The sequence below is a fragment of the Pezoporus occidentalis genome, unplaced genomic scaffold (genome assembly GCF_034315485.1).
Source record: "Pezoporus occidentalis ecotype Australia unplaced genomic scaffold, CSIRO_AGI_Poc_V1 ctg32, whole genome shotgun sequence".
NCBI classification, from domain to species: domain Eukaryota; kingdom Metazoa; phylum Chordata; class Aves; order Psittaciformes; family Psittacidae; genus Pezoporus; species Pezoporus occidentalis.
Genome location: NW_026915158.1, coordinates 853,537 through 869,081, shown reverse-complemented (window position 1 = coordinate 869,081; position 15,545 = coordinate 853,537). Strand labels below are relative to the sequence as shown.

Sequence of the window (15,545 nt, the reverse complement as noted above, 5' to 3'; positions counted from 1 at the left end):
GAAATGATGGGCAGAAGGGGAAATGGAAGGGGGTTAAAAAAGAATAAATCACATTTGTAAAACCAACACAAGGTTGCTGAGTTCTTACTGCAAGTATGTAACATTACATGAACCAAAAACTCTCAACAAGAACCCAGACCTATTTATCCAGTAGCTCTTACTTTAATTCCAGAAATCTACCAATAATGCTGTGCAAATCCAATACTATTCAAAGTTTTTGCACAGAACCTGCTTAGTCAGTCTTTCAGCAAGGGTGCTGCTTGAGAAATGAAGGCCCAAAATTCAAAGTTTACTCCCCATTCAGAACCTTCTCTATGATTGCTATCTAAGCAATGGCTTTCCGCAGAGCCTCAGTGAATGAGGGGTTATGTGAATGAGTTATTTTAGGAATGCTACGCACAGAAAACAACTAGACTTTTGCTTTTCATTCTATTGCATCCATCTCCAAAATCTGAAACAATAACAGTCATAATGCCTCTGAGAACTCTCTAAATTTCTTTTTGAGACTAAAATCTTGGTAGGAAGAAAGACTCAGAACATGTAGTACCCCCGTAATACATAGTATGCTAGCCTCCAGCTCACAAAACCAACTCACCATCATGAAAACATTTTAGAAGCTTTGTAATAAAAACAAACTTACAGCGTCTTTCTCAGGGTTACACACTTTCACCCAGAGGATATGGTCCAGCAGCCAATCAATAGGTTTCTCCTTATAAAACATAAATATGAACTCAACAATAAGAGTGATATCTGGAGACTGGAACATTTTACCTGTGATGACATTAAAAAACACAGGAGTTATTTTAGATTAAAGATAACATTGTCTTCTGAAAACAGTAAGACAACAGATGACAAGTTTGTGCCAAGACAAGAAATGTTAGCAGTGAAAAACTTGAAATCTCAATGTTTTTAAAGCTCCATACCTTTTAACTATGTAAAACTAAATAAAACAACTATTCAAATAAGTCTTTGTAATATATCTTGGTGCTATCAAGATACTCAGTATACAATACAGTCTCCCTAAGAAAAGAATTTGTCAGTCTGTAAAAATAGAAGAAGAAGAGTTACAGACTTGTGTCTATGATTCTCCATGTCACATGTAAGCTTCAAGCATCTGAGACAAGGAGCTGTTTCAAGCGTTATCTGCTCAGTCACACAATTTCAGCATTTGCCTGTACAAAAAAAAAGCAGAGATGGAACACCTACCACTAACTCCAGATCATTCTGCACAGAAAATCAAAGGGAAAGAAAGAAGCTGCTAGACCTTAACCAGAGACAATGCAACTTAAAAATAAAGACAGAAGTTTTTTTCTGAAAGGCATAGGCCATCAGCATACTTACACTGAGGGCATTTCCAACTAGCTGTACTCAAAACAGTCAGCCGCCTAGTAGAAAGCCTCTCCCACAAAAGCTGCAAAACTTCTTTGACAAGTACTGCCATGACTCTGGGGCTTCCAAGACAGCATACTGCTTGGTCAAATCTAGGGGGACTTCTGGGTCGCACTGTGCTACAGGATTCTTGGGATCCCTGCAAACTGTGATGCTTTAAGGAGGCCTTGGCAAAAGAAGGAAACTTACTGTTGATGAAGAAATTCTATTTACTATCAACAGGAGCAACTATTTACATGGCCCTGGAATACACTTCACTGCCAGCACAGGAGTCTGAAGAGAAAGGTGGACACTTAAGAAAGACGTCTTCTATGAAGACACTGCTACCAGAAGCAACACAACTCTGACTGGGGCAGTCCAAGGCTGAAGACGGACTGACAAGTGCTTTTATCAGGGACTGAGTACCAACTAAACTCCCAAAGATAGTGCTAGATTTGAGGGTGGATTCAGAGGACATTATCAAGTTTGCAGATGAAGCCTGCCTCTACTTTGCTAGGCTACAAAGGAGAAAGCAGGGAGAAAGACATCACATGACAATGAATCTCTCACAAAGACACCAGATGAAGTGATTCAGTTCTGCAGACGGTGATGAGTGCTGATTTCTGCATGAGCTCTTGGGGCTTGGGGGCACTAATGTATCAGAGTCTACCAGATCAGTCTCCAATGCAAGTCTCCTGTCCCTCCACACCTGGGAGCTCTGTACAACACACTAACACACAGTACTTTGGCATGTGAAATGTGGTTTGTGTTTCTTCCACTTGTAATCTGAGGCCTTCACAGGCTTTTTAGATAAAAAGTTCCACAAGTGGTAGAGACCCTAATATCTTCTTCTATATTTACAAAGAACAGCTGGGGAAGACATTGAGAACAGGCTGCCCTCTGAGATGGCAAAAACATTCCCCACACTCATCAGAAAATGGGATTTAGTTCTTGTCTACAAGAGGACATAATTTGGAAAAGCCACTAAGGAGCTATATAGGCTAGTGTGGATTACACATAGGGAACAACGTTTTGTATGAAGGTTAAAAACTATCAGCAATATAGCACTACTTGAACAGATGGCTGAGTGGAAATGAAGAAATGGTGCAGGCAGCCTACCTTATTTAGCCATTAAGGAGGATGTTTGCATTTATATAAGGAGAGAAATGTAGTGATAGAACAAGGGGCAGTGGCTTTAAACTGAAAGAGGATAGATTTAGATTAGACAGTAGGAAGAAATTCTTCACTATGAGGGTGGTGAGACACTGGCGCAGGTTGCCCAGAGAAGCTGTTGCTGCCCCATCCCTGGCAGTGTTCAAGGCCAGGCTGGATGGGGCTTTAAGCAACCTGGTCTAGTGCAAGGTGTCCCTGCCCACAGCAGGGGGGTTGGAACTGGAAGAGCTTTAAGGTTCCTTCCAACTCAAACCATCCTGATTTTATGATTCTAAGAGAGGGTATAACTGAGTATCACCATGAGCCAGTATTACACAAAAAATAAAAAATTATCTAGTCTAAAGTGATTAGGAAACTATATTTTCACTGTGAATGTACTCAAGGAATACCACTCAGAGCCAGACATTCAGTTACTTCTCTTTCTTTCAAGGCTCACTGAAGTCTGTAATTCATAGAAGATTAATGCAAGGCAGCATAAAAAAAACACCCCAAACAAACAAAATCCACAACAAGAAGATGAGAATTCAAATCCCTCTTGTAACAGGGATCAAAATTTTCTCTACTGAAGCAGGTGACTGAGCCAGGCACAATATACAATATCTCAGAGTAGATACAGTATGCCATTGTACTAGAACAGGTATCAGTAGACACAGAATGCCATTGTCAGCTTACACATAGTAGCAACAAGGATATGATTAAAGGACAGCATCAAATTTGCAGGGCCCTGTTATGTGTGCTCTGACACTATTAGGTATCGGATTCTTACATACGGAGATTAGCTTTGCCAATGCCAGGATCTCAAATCGCAAGATCATTCATTTTGTCAAAAAGTAGACACATACTTAGAAGACCATCTATAGGGCATGGTCCTTTCCAGAAAACAGGTATGATACACTCTCATTCTCTTATGACTACTAGGAAATTTGATCAGAACATAGCCAATGAAATAACGCTTTTTTTGGAATTCAGGGATAAGATAAGCACAAAGCTACATCATGATGCAGTGCAATAAATACAGACATGAAGCACCTGATAAAAGTCCCAATTATTTTATCCCTTGGAGTGATGCTATATTCATAAAGCAGACCATTCACACCATGGGTTGGCAAAGTAAATGTGATAAGACATTAACTGACCTGACACTGCTTAATCAAAGTTGCCCCTTACAGAAACCTTTAATCTGGCTATTTATAAAGCAAAACCATTGACATTACTTGTGCTTCTTGCAATGAGGCCCTTGAATAAGCATCTCCACTTGAAAAGCTGTAACTAAAATTTGAAACTCCCCCTACACAAGGGACAACTCCTACTAAACTAGGGACAACTTCAAAGATTTCTTCTTCAAAGACATGAAAGATGTTATGATTTTTTTATTAGCATATTGTTACTATTTGTTACTATTTACACACTGTATTATCATTTTTAAAACATTATTTGTGGAAGTAAATATTTTTAAATGGGTAGGAAACAATCACATGATTTGTACAATGTTGTCTAAAATAATTCATGCAGAATAACAGCTCCTTCAGATTGTCACACTTCCAACTAAATGGGCTTCCAGTTTTCCTGGTGATTCATCTCTGCCTACTGCTTTCAGTAGCATAGGGCAGGAGAAGAGAAAAATACAAGGAATCCTAATCAAATACAAGCTGAAAAAATGGGACTAATCAGATGTTTCTGGGATGTTTATAGAACTGAAACCATCATTTCTTGATGACACCTGCTGAGGTAGTCTGTCATTCCCAGCTGCATCCATAGGAAGTGGACCTTTCCCTGTGGTGTTGACGAGATGCAAAATACCATGCAACTCAAGACAGAAACACCCCCACATTATTGCTCCAATTTCAACAGCAACTGACAGAAGAGAGTTTATCCTCTTCCAGGAGGATACACAGTCATGATGCTCTGGAATGCTTTTCCTGGTATACCCAAGGACAGAGCAATAGAACTACACTGTACATTTCTTCCTTTGATTAGCTCATCTTCTAAAGAGCACAAGGACTACAGTCTTCAGTTGCCATCTACAGTGAAAAGACACTCACAGACCATGTCATTTAAAACCTGAATGTTAATGTACCGGATCTGTGCCTAAAATTAAATAAGAAGACTGAACCTAACAGTAGGAATTTACTCTTTTTCCTAATTTATCATAATTTTACTTAAAATACAAACAGGTTTAGCAACAAAGTATTTGCTTCCATATGGCAAACTTGGCTAGGCTGAGAGGCCCTTTATGCATGCTACTGTCAACCACGCAACCACCCCTGACTCAGGGAATCATTTGGTTAATAATGTCACAAGATGCACCAGGAAAATAAAATAAGAAAAAAAAACAAACACAACCCAAAACAAATAAAAAAATTAACACACACACACACACATACCCCCAAAACAAACCCTGATGCATGCAACTGCAACTGGTCAGAATATACTAAGTCAGCATCAGCCAACTGTACTTGCATTAGTATCTTCAGTCCAAGCTGGCCTCTCTACATTACACTGCCCAGCACCACGGAAGGGTTTGACAGTACAGGCAAAGCCTTCTCACTTTAATTCCTGGTGATCACAGGAGCAAAAATGAACAGGCAACACCCTCCTCCTGGGAAAAGCCCTGGTCCCCCTTCAGTAACCAAGCACAGCCAGCCACACACTACTTGCTGAAATGCTGCCACCACCTTCCATGGCCAGCTTGGCACAGCATTGTCCCAGCTCCTTGCACAGCATCCCTCATCTGTCACTTCCGTTTTCAGGACACCTCCGGCACAGCACAGTACTGCTATGGATCAACACCCTCTTTTCTCCCGCAAAACACTCTTGCTACATCTGCTCAAAACCAGGCCTCTGCAGTGAAGCCCTGGAAAAACAAAACCAGGTCTTCAAAGCTCTGGACCCCTGACTGTCCACAGCTAACCCTTGTGATGGGAAACAGAAAAGTACAACTCCTACTCCACAGATCAACACCCCAGCCTGTCTGAATCCAAACCAACCAAACCCTTGCCTAGGCTCTCCTGAGTGAGGATACCAGCAGCTGGTTGGCTTCCCTAGGACATCGCCACAGCCCAAGAACAACCAGCAGCATTTGCCAAGGTGCTGCAGTCCTGTGGCCTCACACACAGCTGCAGGTGAGGAAGGTGCTGTGAGCCACAGAGCCGTTAAGATGCCATTCTAAATCCAGGCTACAGACTGCCCACTGGTCATCCCCAGAATGTAGTCGAAATTCATCAAGCCAAGGATACCTAAGTAAAACCTGAAGTCAACAGGCACCACCTCAAACCAAACATAATGTGAAAGAATTGAAGCAGTGGCTCATCTTGTACCATGCTCATGACTTGGTACAATGCATGAGAACAGACACAACCCAGGAGACTTTAATGACAAAATTTCAGAGGTTTCAGATTCTGGGTTCCTACAACCTACCCTTTGGAAAGAAACTTGAAAATCCAAGAGAATTAAGACTCAAAATGTAAAATCTTGCTCCATAAATCTCTAGATATTTATGAAATATGGAAGAAATATTATTTATCTATACTGATACAAGTGAGAGCCAGGACTGGTTAAAAAAAAAAGGTATTGCAGAACATTTTCTATTACTTATTGTGTCCTGCCAAGCCTTCAATCTGACTTTCAGTCCATTTAAATGCTATCCTTACTGAACTGTTCTGGCCCTGAGACAGACACAAAACGGAAAACTTTGTTTTCCACAGTTCTCTGAAATGCAAATATCTAAATCATTCCTTCTCATTCTTTTGCATAAATGTCATTAAATATATTAAGTCTACACCAACAATAGTTTTATATCTGCAAGCACATATTCTAACTACGGTTTAAGTATTTCAATGCTTTCCCTGTTAATGAAATGCAAATACTAGCATTAAAACCAGAACTTCTTTGAAGTTATTTAAATCTCAAATATTTGATTTGATCTACTCTTCCCAAAACTTCAACTATGTGGACAGCTTGAGCAAAACTGTAATCAGAACAGGCCTTAAAACATCAGGGCACATTAAGATTCAGAGGAACCGTGTAAGATAACCAAAAGGCCAGTTTCAGACCAGTCCATTAAAAGTTTGTGACAGATGGCATTATAGCTACAGTGCAGAGTACTGCATATCCTCTGTAAAACACTTCAGCTCCCAGGCAGTTGCAAGACAAATCACTTATCTCTCACAAAAAAGCTAGTATGACTTTGTTGTGTCAGGGGCCACAACCCAGAAGAGCAAGAGAGGCATCATCTTCCACAGAGCTTCTAAGGGAAACGGCATACATCTCACCCATTATTTATCAGATACTTGACAACACTAAAGACTATACTTTCAGTATTAAAAAAAAAAACAAAGGAAGCAACTTCTCTGTGGCAGAGGTGACAGAATTCTGTAATCCTGCTGTCAGCCTAAATAGCTGCATTTGCCACTTCTTCATGTAGTACCTGCATAAATTAGATTCTCAGTTCAGAAATACACTGTGACAAGAAAGATTTTTACCTAGCAAACTTGCAAGCTGATCAAGGTTTCCAATAGCTTACAGTGAATCAGCCACACCTCTCTTTTTAGAGATTATTTCTAAATCCCTAGCATCTAGACAATTCAGTGCTCTACTTGCTCTTAGACATCTACACAAAACCCATCCCGTTACAAATAGATGCTTTTACTCTTCTCCATAGCTACCCACATTACCAAACTACCATAGTACCAGTATGCATCAAGATCCATAAAGTGACAGCAGAGATGAGAAAAATCTACATTACTTGTATAAAATTTCTATGCAGTATATGGTTACAGCACACCAATGTGCCTCCAAGGCAGAAATTTTAGTCACATTCTTGAATACTAATTTCTCTCTCAAAACCTAAAAGCAGGATAAGGCGCTAAACTGAGAGAAAAAAGCTAATTAAATTTTCTAGGTAGAAAAGCAACATTGAGATGTGTAGCCATAGCTAAATGCATCTGAAATTCTACTGATATCATCTAATTAAAAGGAGGCACACAAATATCACCCAAGGAACAAAGAACAGGGATGCAAGCAGCAGGAGCTAATAACTAAATTTAAACTACAACTGCTGAAAAAAGGCATATAGACAGAGCAGAAAAACAACTTTAAAAATATTTTTAAATAGTTCTGCAGGTAATTAAGCCAAATCTCAGTATTAAGAACTATTTACCTACTCCTTCTGGCTTTAGGCACTGTGCCCTCTACTATAGCAGCACTGAGAACAGAAAGGGCTGTGAAATGCACAAATACACAAATAATAAATACATCTGCATGAGCTAGACAATGCATGTCCTAAACCGTAAGTTGGTTTTGCACAAGTTTTGACATGTCAGCCTTACAAAACTGCAATTTGTGAGTATGTTCTACTACTAAATTAAGCAAATGTAGAATGAATGTAATTTACTTCCATAGCCCAAACACTTCATACGTTTAATTTACATTTCAAGTGCAATTAGGACTGGAGCTAAAACTCAAATTGTGGGCTTAGCTGGGTTTATAGTTTAACTGTTCAAATAGGAAAAAAGCCTAATCAGATGCTGGTATTTAACCAGTCTCTGTAGCCACAGAACCACAGAAAATTGCAAGGGACTCCCCAACAGAGGAGACAGGTCTATTTAGGGCAAAAGCTTCTGCTTATTTTGCCCTGATATGCAATACCATACCCTGTTTCTCCCTTCCACCTTTGAGGCCACAAAACCAGTCCATAACTATTTCAGCAACAGTGCATATCTGTTGACAGGCCAAGGCAACTAAGCAGATAGGTTATGTGGTGACAGGATAAGTAAGGAGACTTCCCTCTGCCCATTTCCTCTTCTTCTCTCCATGGTTTCTGTAGGTTAGACTGACAGGGAAATATACAAAGTACCAGTTTGTACCCTAACATAGCAGCCTTAGGAGATATCTATTGTTTTCCTTTCTACTCAGTTAATGTCTGAGGCCGTGAAAGTCAGGGAACTATTGCCTCAACAGCACACCTGATGCTGAACTAGAAAAAGGACAGTACATGCCATTCATACAGTTCTCAGTGCTACCATTATGGGTCACTGAGTTAAAGATTAAGTCATTCTCTGGAAAGTAGATCCAAAGTAAAAACAAGAGAGAGAATTTCCAAGAGAGTGACTGAACTTGGACTGCACTTCATCTGTTGCATGCAGAACTTCTTTCTGTTCTAAGCTCAACTTAGAGCCCTTGCACTGGAATCGTTTGTGTTGACTACATAAGGAATCTCCACAGTTCGACTTAGCTTTTCATTTTTCCTCACCTATCTCCAGCTTAGTGCCTTTAAACAGATCACGACACATCACTGCAGTAATTAAATAACCTTCTGATTAGTGAAATCCCTTCAAAACTTCTCTTTCATGGCATTTCTGTTATGTCTAGTGCCTCTCAATAAAAACATTAGCGTAAGAGCAAAAAACCAAAGTAATTTCAGCAGCATCCTAGTAGTCAATCCACAAGCCTGAGATGCTGCCTTAGCTTCTCTCACTGTCATTCACTGCAAATGACAGACAGACTCTAACTATACCTAATAAGGAGCAGACTGTCATAACTTCTCCTTGATTGATTAGAAAGGTGGAGATAGAACAGGCTTTGCAACCAAGACAAAGTGATGCCTGCTGATTCTTGGAAATCTTGTTAGAGACGCCAATGAAGTTGTTTTAGGTGGAGATAGTTTTCATGCTTTTTTCTTTTACTTCAGACAGGTGTGCTCTAATGACATTTTGTTTCACAGCAGCTAAATTAAAAATATAAGTCATCCCTTGCAGTTCAACTGTATTTTTATGAATGAACTAACTTTTGGTTATAAAAATGCTCTTTTCCAATAGTTCGAGTCATACAAAAGCATACAAATGAGTACACTCAGTCATACAATCATATATGAAACAACTTGGGGGGACTTTGAGTGGTAGGGGGGAAACAAAAAAAAACATACAGCAAAAAAACAAAACAAAACCCTGACTTAAACCAGAGTTCCTAAAAAAAACAATGAATTTCTTCTACTTCTTGATCTATTTCCAGTACAAAGAAGATAGCTTTGAAGTCAGATCACTATTAATTCACAGTCTGAGGATGAATGTGTTCTTTTAAACAAAAGTGAACAATTTCTTACCAATGAAACCCAGCTGAGAAAATTCTAGAATCATCCAATCTTCAGAAGCGAGCTGAAGTGCAAAATTTTTTATTGTGCTAAAATAATTCTGCTTGACAACGATGTCATCTTCAAGCTAGAGGAAGGTAACAATGACATAAACATAAATAAAAAGAAGAGCCAGAAAAGCAAGAAGAAAAAGTACAGCTAGGAAATTCTGATTTACAATATATTGCTAACGCATAGCCATATATTTCTAATGCAAGCACTGCCATAAAACCTAGATGCTATAGACAAGAATAACTATTGTAGGGGTCACAGTCTGTCTCTTTGTGGAGAACCATTATCTTTCTGTAGTAAGAATTCACAAAGGTATCCCAACTTATTACTTCAGAACATTGCTTTTCTAGCTTCTCCCATCAGAGAAAAATCATCGCTGAAATAATGCTAGACTAAGTGACATTACCAGTAGAACAGCTGTTTTATTTGTACACAAACATTACACTCTTTATTCATGCACCTGACAGCACTGAAAGAATTTCTCCTCTGCGACAAGAAGCTAAGAGACATTGTCTACAGAGGTGAGATTCATTTCAACTGGCTTTAGCTGTCCAACAGAATAGGTGCATAGTCCAAATTAATCATCTAGTCCAGGCAGTTGAACTGTCAAGATGGGGTGCTACAAGCCCTTTAATTCATAGTAAGTGCAGTGGATCCTGATTCTTCTGTCCTTTCTCCCAGTGTATTCATGCTCTCCCCCTAGTGAGACATAGTACCAAAATCTAAATTAAGATCATAACTGCAGTTACTCACTAAATCTGCAATACCTGTAGGTAAAGCTTCTACTTCAAAGCAGCGACACATAATTAGGCGCAATTCTGAGCTAAATTAAAGCAAAATTGCTTAACTCTGTTCTTGAAAACCTCTTTAAAAAGGAATACAGAAAACAAGTCTAGCAACACATTGAAAATATATCTACACACAACAGTCATTAGTGTGATCAGCAGGTTGAAGGATATGATCCTGCCCATCTATTCTGCTCTCGTGAGACCTCACTTGGAGTATTGTGTACAGTTCTGGTGTCCTCAACACAAAAAGGACATGGAACTGTTGGAGCAAGTCCAGAGGAGGGCCACGAGGATGATCAGGGGACTGGAGCACCTCCATATGAAGGTAGGCTGAGAAAATTGGGGCTGTTAAGCCTGGAGAAGGTTGAGTGGAGACCTCATAGCAGCCTTCCAGTATTTGAAGGGGGCCTATACCGATGCTGGGGAGGGACTCTTCAACAGGGACTGTAGTGATAGGACAAGGGGTAATGGATTCAAACTTACACAGGGCAAGTTTAGGTTAGATATAAGGAAGATGTTCTTTACTGTAAGGGTGGTGAAGCACTGCAATGGGTTGCCCAAAGAAGTGGTAAATGCCCCATTCCTGGCAGTGTTCAAGGCCAGGTTGGAGAGAGCCTTGGTCTAGTGAAAGGTGTCCCTGCCCATGGCAGGGGGGTTGGAACTAGATGATCTTAAAGTCCTTTCCAACCCTAACCATTCTATGATTCTATATAAATTAATGCTGCATTTGCCTTCAAAAGAATGTAAAACTGGATTTTAGCTCAAATTCCATTTAGAACTGTGCAGGTGGATTTTGCCTAGGGAGCTGCCTGCATTCCTCGCTTTTTTTACTAAGCATCTGAAGAAAAAATTAGTCACATAGGACAAATCACTTTCTACTTCAGAGGCAGTGTCCTCCACAAATTACTTTCTCATATACCATAACCTCCATATTTAATGCACTCCTTCAACTATGGAATCAAGTTCTGTATGGGTTTTCCTGATGTGACCAGTAGCATAGTTTCTCAACACTCATTTGAAAACTTGTCTCAAAACAAAGAATATAAATTTACCTGAATGTAATAAACCCCCTTTTTCTGAGCATACATCATAAGAAAACAATAATCCAAGTTTTGTTTCGTCCTCCATCTGAAATGAAATTAAAAGCTTAAGAATTATGAAAAAAAAAGTATTTCAATACACACTAGGAATGTCACTATAAAGAATGATGCATGTTAGTGAAATATTAGGGGAGTTGCTTTTGGCGTTGTTCCCTCAGGAAATCCTCTGTCTGAATAAAAGGAACAAAGCTTTCACCTCATGCTTTAATACAGACATAAAACTGGTTTAACTTGAATGTGATTTTGTGAAAATTCCCTGACATTTCACTAAATACAAATGTGCATTTTAAATGGTAATTCAGCTGGAATTACTGAGGTTTACACTGTATTTCAAGAAAAACAGTAAACAAAAAAGTCTATATAAAGTCTCAGTTCTCCTCCAAGAATTTAACACTAAATGAATTCAACCAAGCATAGCATTAGGCTCTGATCACACGCAGAACAGCATGCAGATAGGAATGAAATGGATTCACAGAGCACTTTTAGCATCCCCACACTTTCAAGAATTACAGTAAGAAAATATTTCAAGAATTCACATCCCACTTGCCATTTCATAAACAACAAAAGCTAGTGTGGGAGGAGATGGGAATAGATCTGAGTGAATAAACTAACCTCACTCTCTCTTTTGAGTCTCCAAATGTCTCCTTCAAGTTCGTCAAGTCAGGATAGTAAGTTGCAGGAGGGGCTATTACTTCCACCAAGCCAGAATTCATCTCTGTAGAAAACCTGTCAATAGAAACATCCTAAAATTACATGAAAGAGTCTGAGCTCTGTAGACTTTCTGCTTGCTTTCTGTTGGTACAGTTATTGTGTCTGGTTACAATGACTTAAACAAAGCATGTAAAACAGAAGTATAAATAAAATAGAAGTATACAAAAAGTGTTGTTTTCCTTAGCATCTTCTTCAGATTGGTATAGCCTCCTGCCACAGATGCCACAAATTTCCATGCATGTTGAAGCAATCCCACCTATTGATGTTGCACCAAATAATTCAATCCCATTTATTGTTTTACAGTTCAACTGACTGAATCACTGCCCCTTAATCTGTCACCTATTAAGTTTTTGTTCAAACATCCAAACCCCTAAGAAACAAAAATGCATGATCTCGTATTTCCAGAATACTTTTTATTACTTACCACAACCAGATTTAGGAAAAAAAAACAACAAAAAAAACAAACCCACCCAAAAAGCAAACCCACCGACAAGCTAAGAAAACCTCCATTAAAATGAATGACAACTTACTCTTTTTCCAGGCTTGCAACAACACTGTTAACATAATCAAGATCAGTCTGGAAAAACACAAACAAAAAAAAAAACAAATAGAATATTTAACAGTTTCAGAGCTACATTTTAAAGCAACCCAGTAAAATAAACATTAGACGTAGCTGTACTTGTAATTCAATTTCAGCATGTAAGACATTTGAGTAATATAAGAAAATATTGCAACTAAAGCTTTGTAACTATGGCTTATGTGTAATGCAGAACAAACTGTTTTGTAAACAGAGAAGAATATTTGCCTCATATCTGGACTTAACAAACAGTTCTAATCCAAGTGTGGAATTTTCTTGCAACCCCTCATGCTCTTAAGGACAAAATGATCACTGAGCGTTTGTATAGGAAGAACTTCATATTATTGTTATATAATAACATATATGATGCTATTACCAAGGAAAGCTTTCTGAAACACAGGTCACTGAACACACACTCCTTCCTCAAAAATGCACCTCCTAAACTTTACATTTAAAGCACGGATGACCCAACCATAGACAGCTAGGGTTGCTTTTTTGCATCAGAGACTAAATTTCAGGGACTATCAATCCTACCAAACACCCAGTTCTTAAAGATGCATAGATTCTAAAAATTAACTGTTGGTTAAAACACAGATCATGACACTCTGGAAAAGTCTAGATCATCTAACTTGCCAGAACTGGCCAATTATTTAACCTATTCTCTTGGTCATATATATGCATTTCAGGAAAGAGTTTGTGAACTCATAAACGTTACTGAAAACCCTAATCTTTGATACACTTCCTAATCTAATAACTTGACTCACTATTTATCAGTTTTCAATAGAAAATGTACAGTCTATAGATCAACCCAGGTTCTGGTGGCTTATGAGGATTCTGGAGAAATAGCTGCCTTCGAAATGAAACGAGTAGTTCATTTTTTCCGATGAATTTGTAATGCATGTTATCATTAAAGGATTATACACATACAGAATAAATCCCTCCCAAACATTTCTATAGAACCACTAATCTTGTTTGATAAAGGTGCTTACCCTTTGATCTTAAAAGGCACCATTCCTATTTTTAAAGATTTATTTTTATAAAATCCAACATAATGCCAGTGACGCACACTTTTACAAAGAGGACAACAGGGGATTTCTTCCAAAACCAGGTTCTAAATACCACAGGGAAATGTGAGTAGAAAGCATGTGTTATAAATTTTTCATACATGTTTCTTCCTAAGTGTTATGCCTAGTTCTGGACAAAAGTTCTAGTAAGCAGGGAAGGTGCTCACAATTTAAAACTCATCTTGCAGGGAGTTCCACACATGGAGACTAACAGGTCCATACGGACCTTGATATATCACTGTCTTAAAATACATATATGGATTGCTCACGCACAGTTCATTACTGGAATGGAGTTTAAGACATAACTTCTTATGCTGTGTGTAACAGTTGCAAATCAGTGATCTAGAGACTACCTAAAAATAATTTTAGTATATCCATGTTTAACTGAAACATTTCTCTCTTTTTTAACCTTTTAAGCATAAAAAAAATACAGAAATTGTTGTCTAGTCAGCATACAAAAAAGACAAGCAATTTGAATTTCTAGTTGGCGCACCAACCTTCAATTACCTGGTCTAGCATTAATAACTCAGGTACTTGTTAAACAGACCGTACTGCAATTGTATAGAAAAAGGCAAGATTTAAAATATATATGTATACACACTAATGTATATACATATACAGAGCAGAAACACAGCTAGTTTCCATACAATATTCCAGAGATGAAAATAAATGCCTAACTTCATCCCAGCTGCAAGCGTATCTTTGGTCACAAGTCCGTGCCTTAGTGCACATCTCCTGAGACTAAACATAGTTTCGATGCATTTTGAAGATACACCATGAAGCCTTGCTAGTGCTTTTAAGCCTTACATACTTACATAGAATTCACCACAATCAGAAAAAAAAAGAAAAGTCTGGAATAAGAAGGTTTTTTTCCCTACTTTCCCTTATTTATTTGTGTCCTTCATGCAAAAGGTTGGCAGTTTCACAGCAGAGCTGCAATCACAATAGCTTCATGTTAAAGAGATGTAGTCTGTAATCTTCCAATCTCATACTGTAATCTGTGCTGGTGTCACACAGGATCAAGATGCTCTGGTCTAGCTGCACTGAACACGAGACAGCAAATACCACTGCTGGTTTAATAAGTAGCCTTCCTTCTGAATCAACAACCACTGTATCAACATAGTGCAAAAGGAGACACCATTTTTAGAATGAAAAAGAACATTGAGGTTAAAAGAGTTTATGCCATTTTTCACAAGATCAAACGCATTCAAAACTTGATATCCTGCCATTGTTTCTAAATAAGCAGTTGTATTTCAGCAACATCTGAGATTCAGAACCAGGATTTCAACACCAAACTCTTCCCCTTAGGATAGGAGGTTGACTGTCACATTTCCATATCAGAGAACTTCCAGAGGCAACCAACTCCTCTCATTACCCAGCCTAACAGTACATGGGATCTTTGCCAACATGCTTCAGCTGTGGGCATGTCCCAGGAAGGTGGCACATGTAAGTTATTTCACACAACCCTCATGAAATAAATGAGAATATGCACTAAATTTGATCAAGCTGTGACTATCCCCAAGGGAAGAGTTAACTGTATAGAAGACTTTGCAGGGTCGTGATGGAAGGAAATCAGGATTAGATAATTGCTCTAACCTAAGGATCTTCCAAGCAGTAGCAAAAAAT

At 38.6% G+C, this 15,545-nt stretch overlaps 1 protein-coding gene across 1 annotated transcript in view; it reads right to left on the bottom strand.

The window, feature by feature from the left end:
* The window catches only part of MGAT4A (alpha-1,3-mannosyl-glycoprotein 4-beta-N-acetylglucosaminyltransferase A), a 79,979-nt gene that overhangs the window by 18,092 nt on the left and 46,342 nt on the right, over positions 1–15,545 (bottom strand). The window contains exons 6-10 of the mRNA XM_062628558.1: positions 12,809–12,855; positions 12,180–12,293; positions 11,520–11,595; positions 9,641–9,755; positions 641–771 (exon numbers count right to left, since the gene is read on the bottom strand). Of these exons, the coding sequence (XP_062484542.1) occupies positions 641–771; positions 9,641–9,755; positions 11,520–11,595; positions 12,180–12,293; positions 12,809–12,855 (483 nt within the window). The remainder of the gene's footprint in view (positions 1–640; positions 772–9,640; positions 9,756–11,519; positions 11,596–12,179; positions 12,294–12,808; positions 12,856–15,545) is intronic.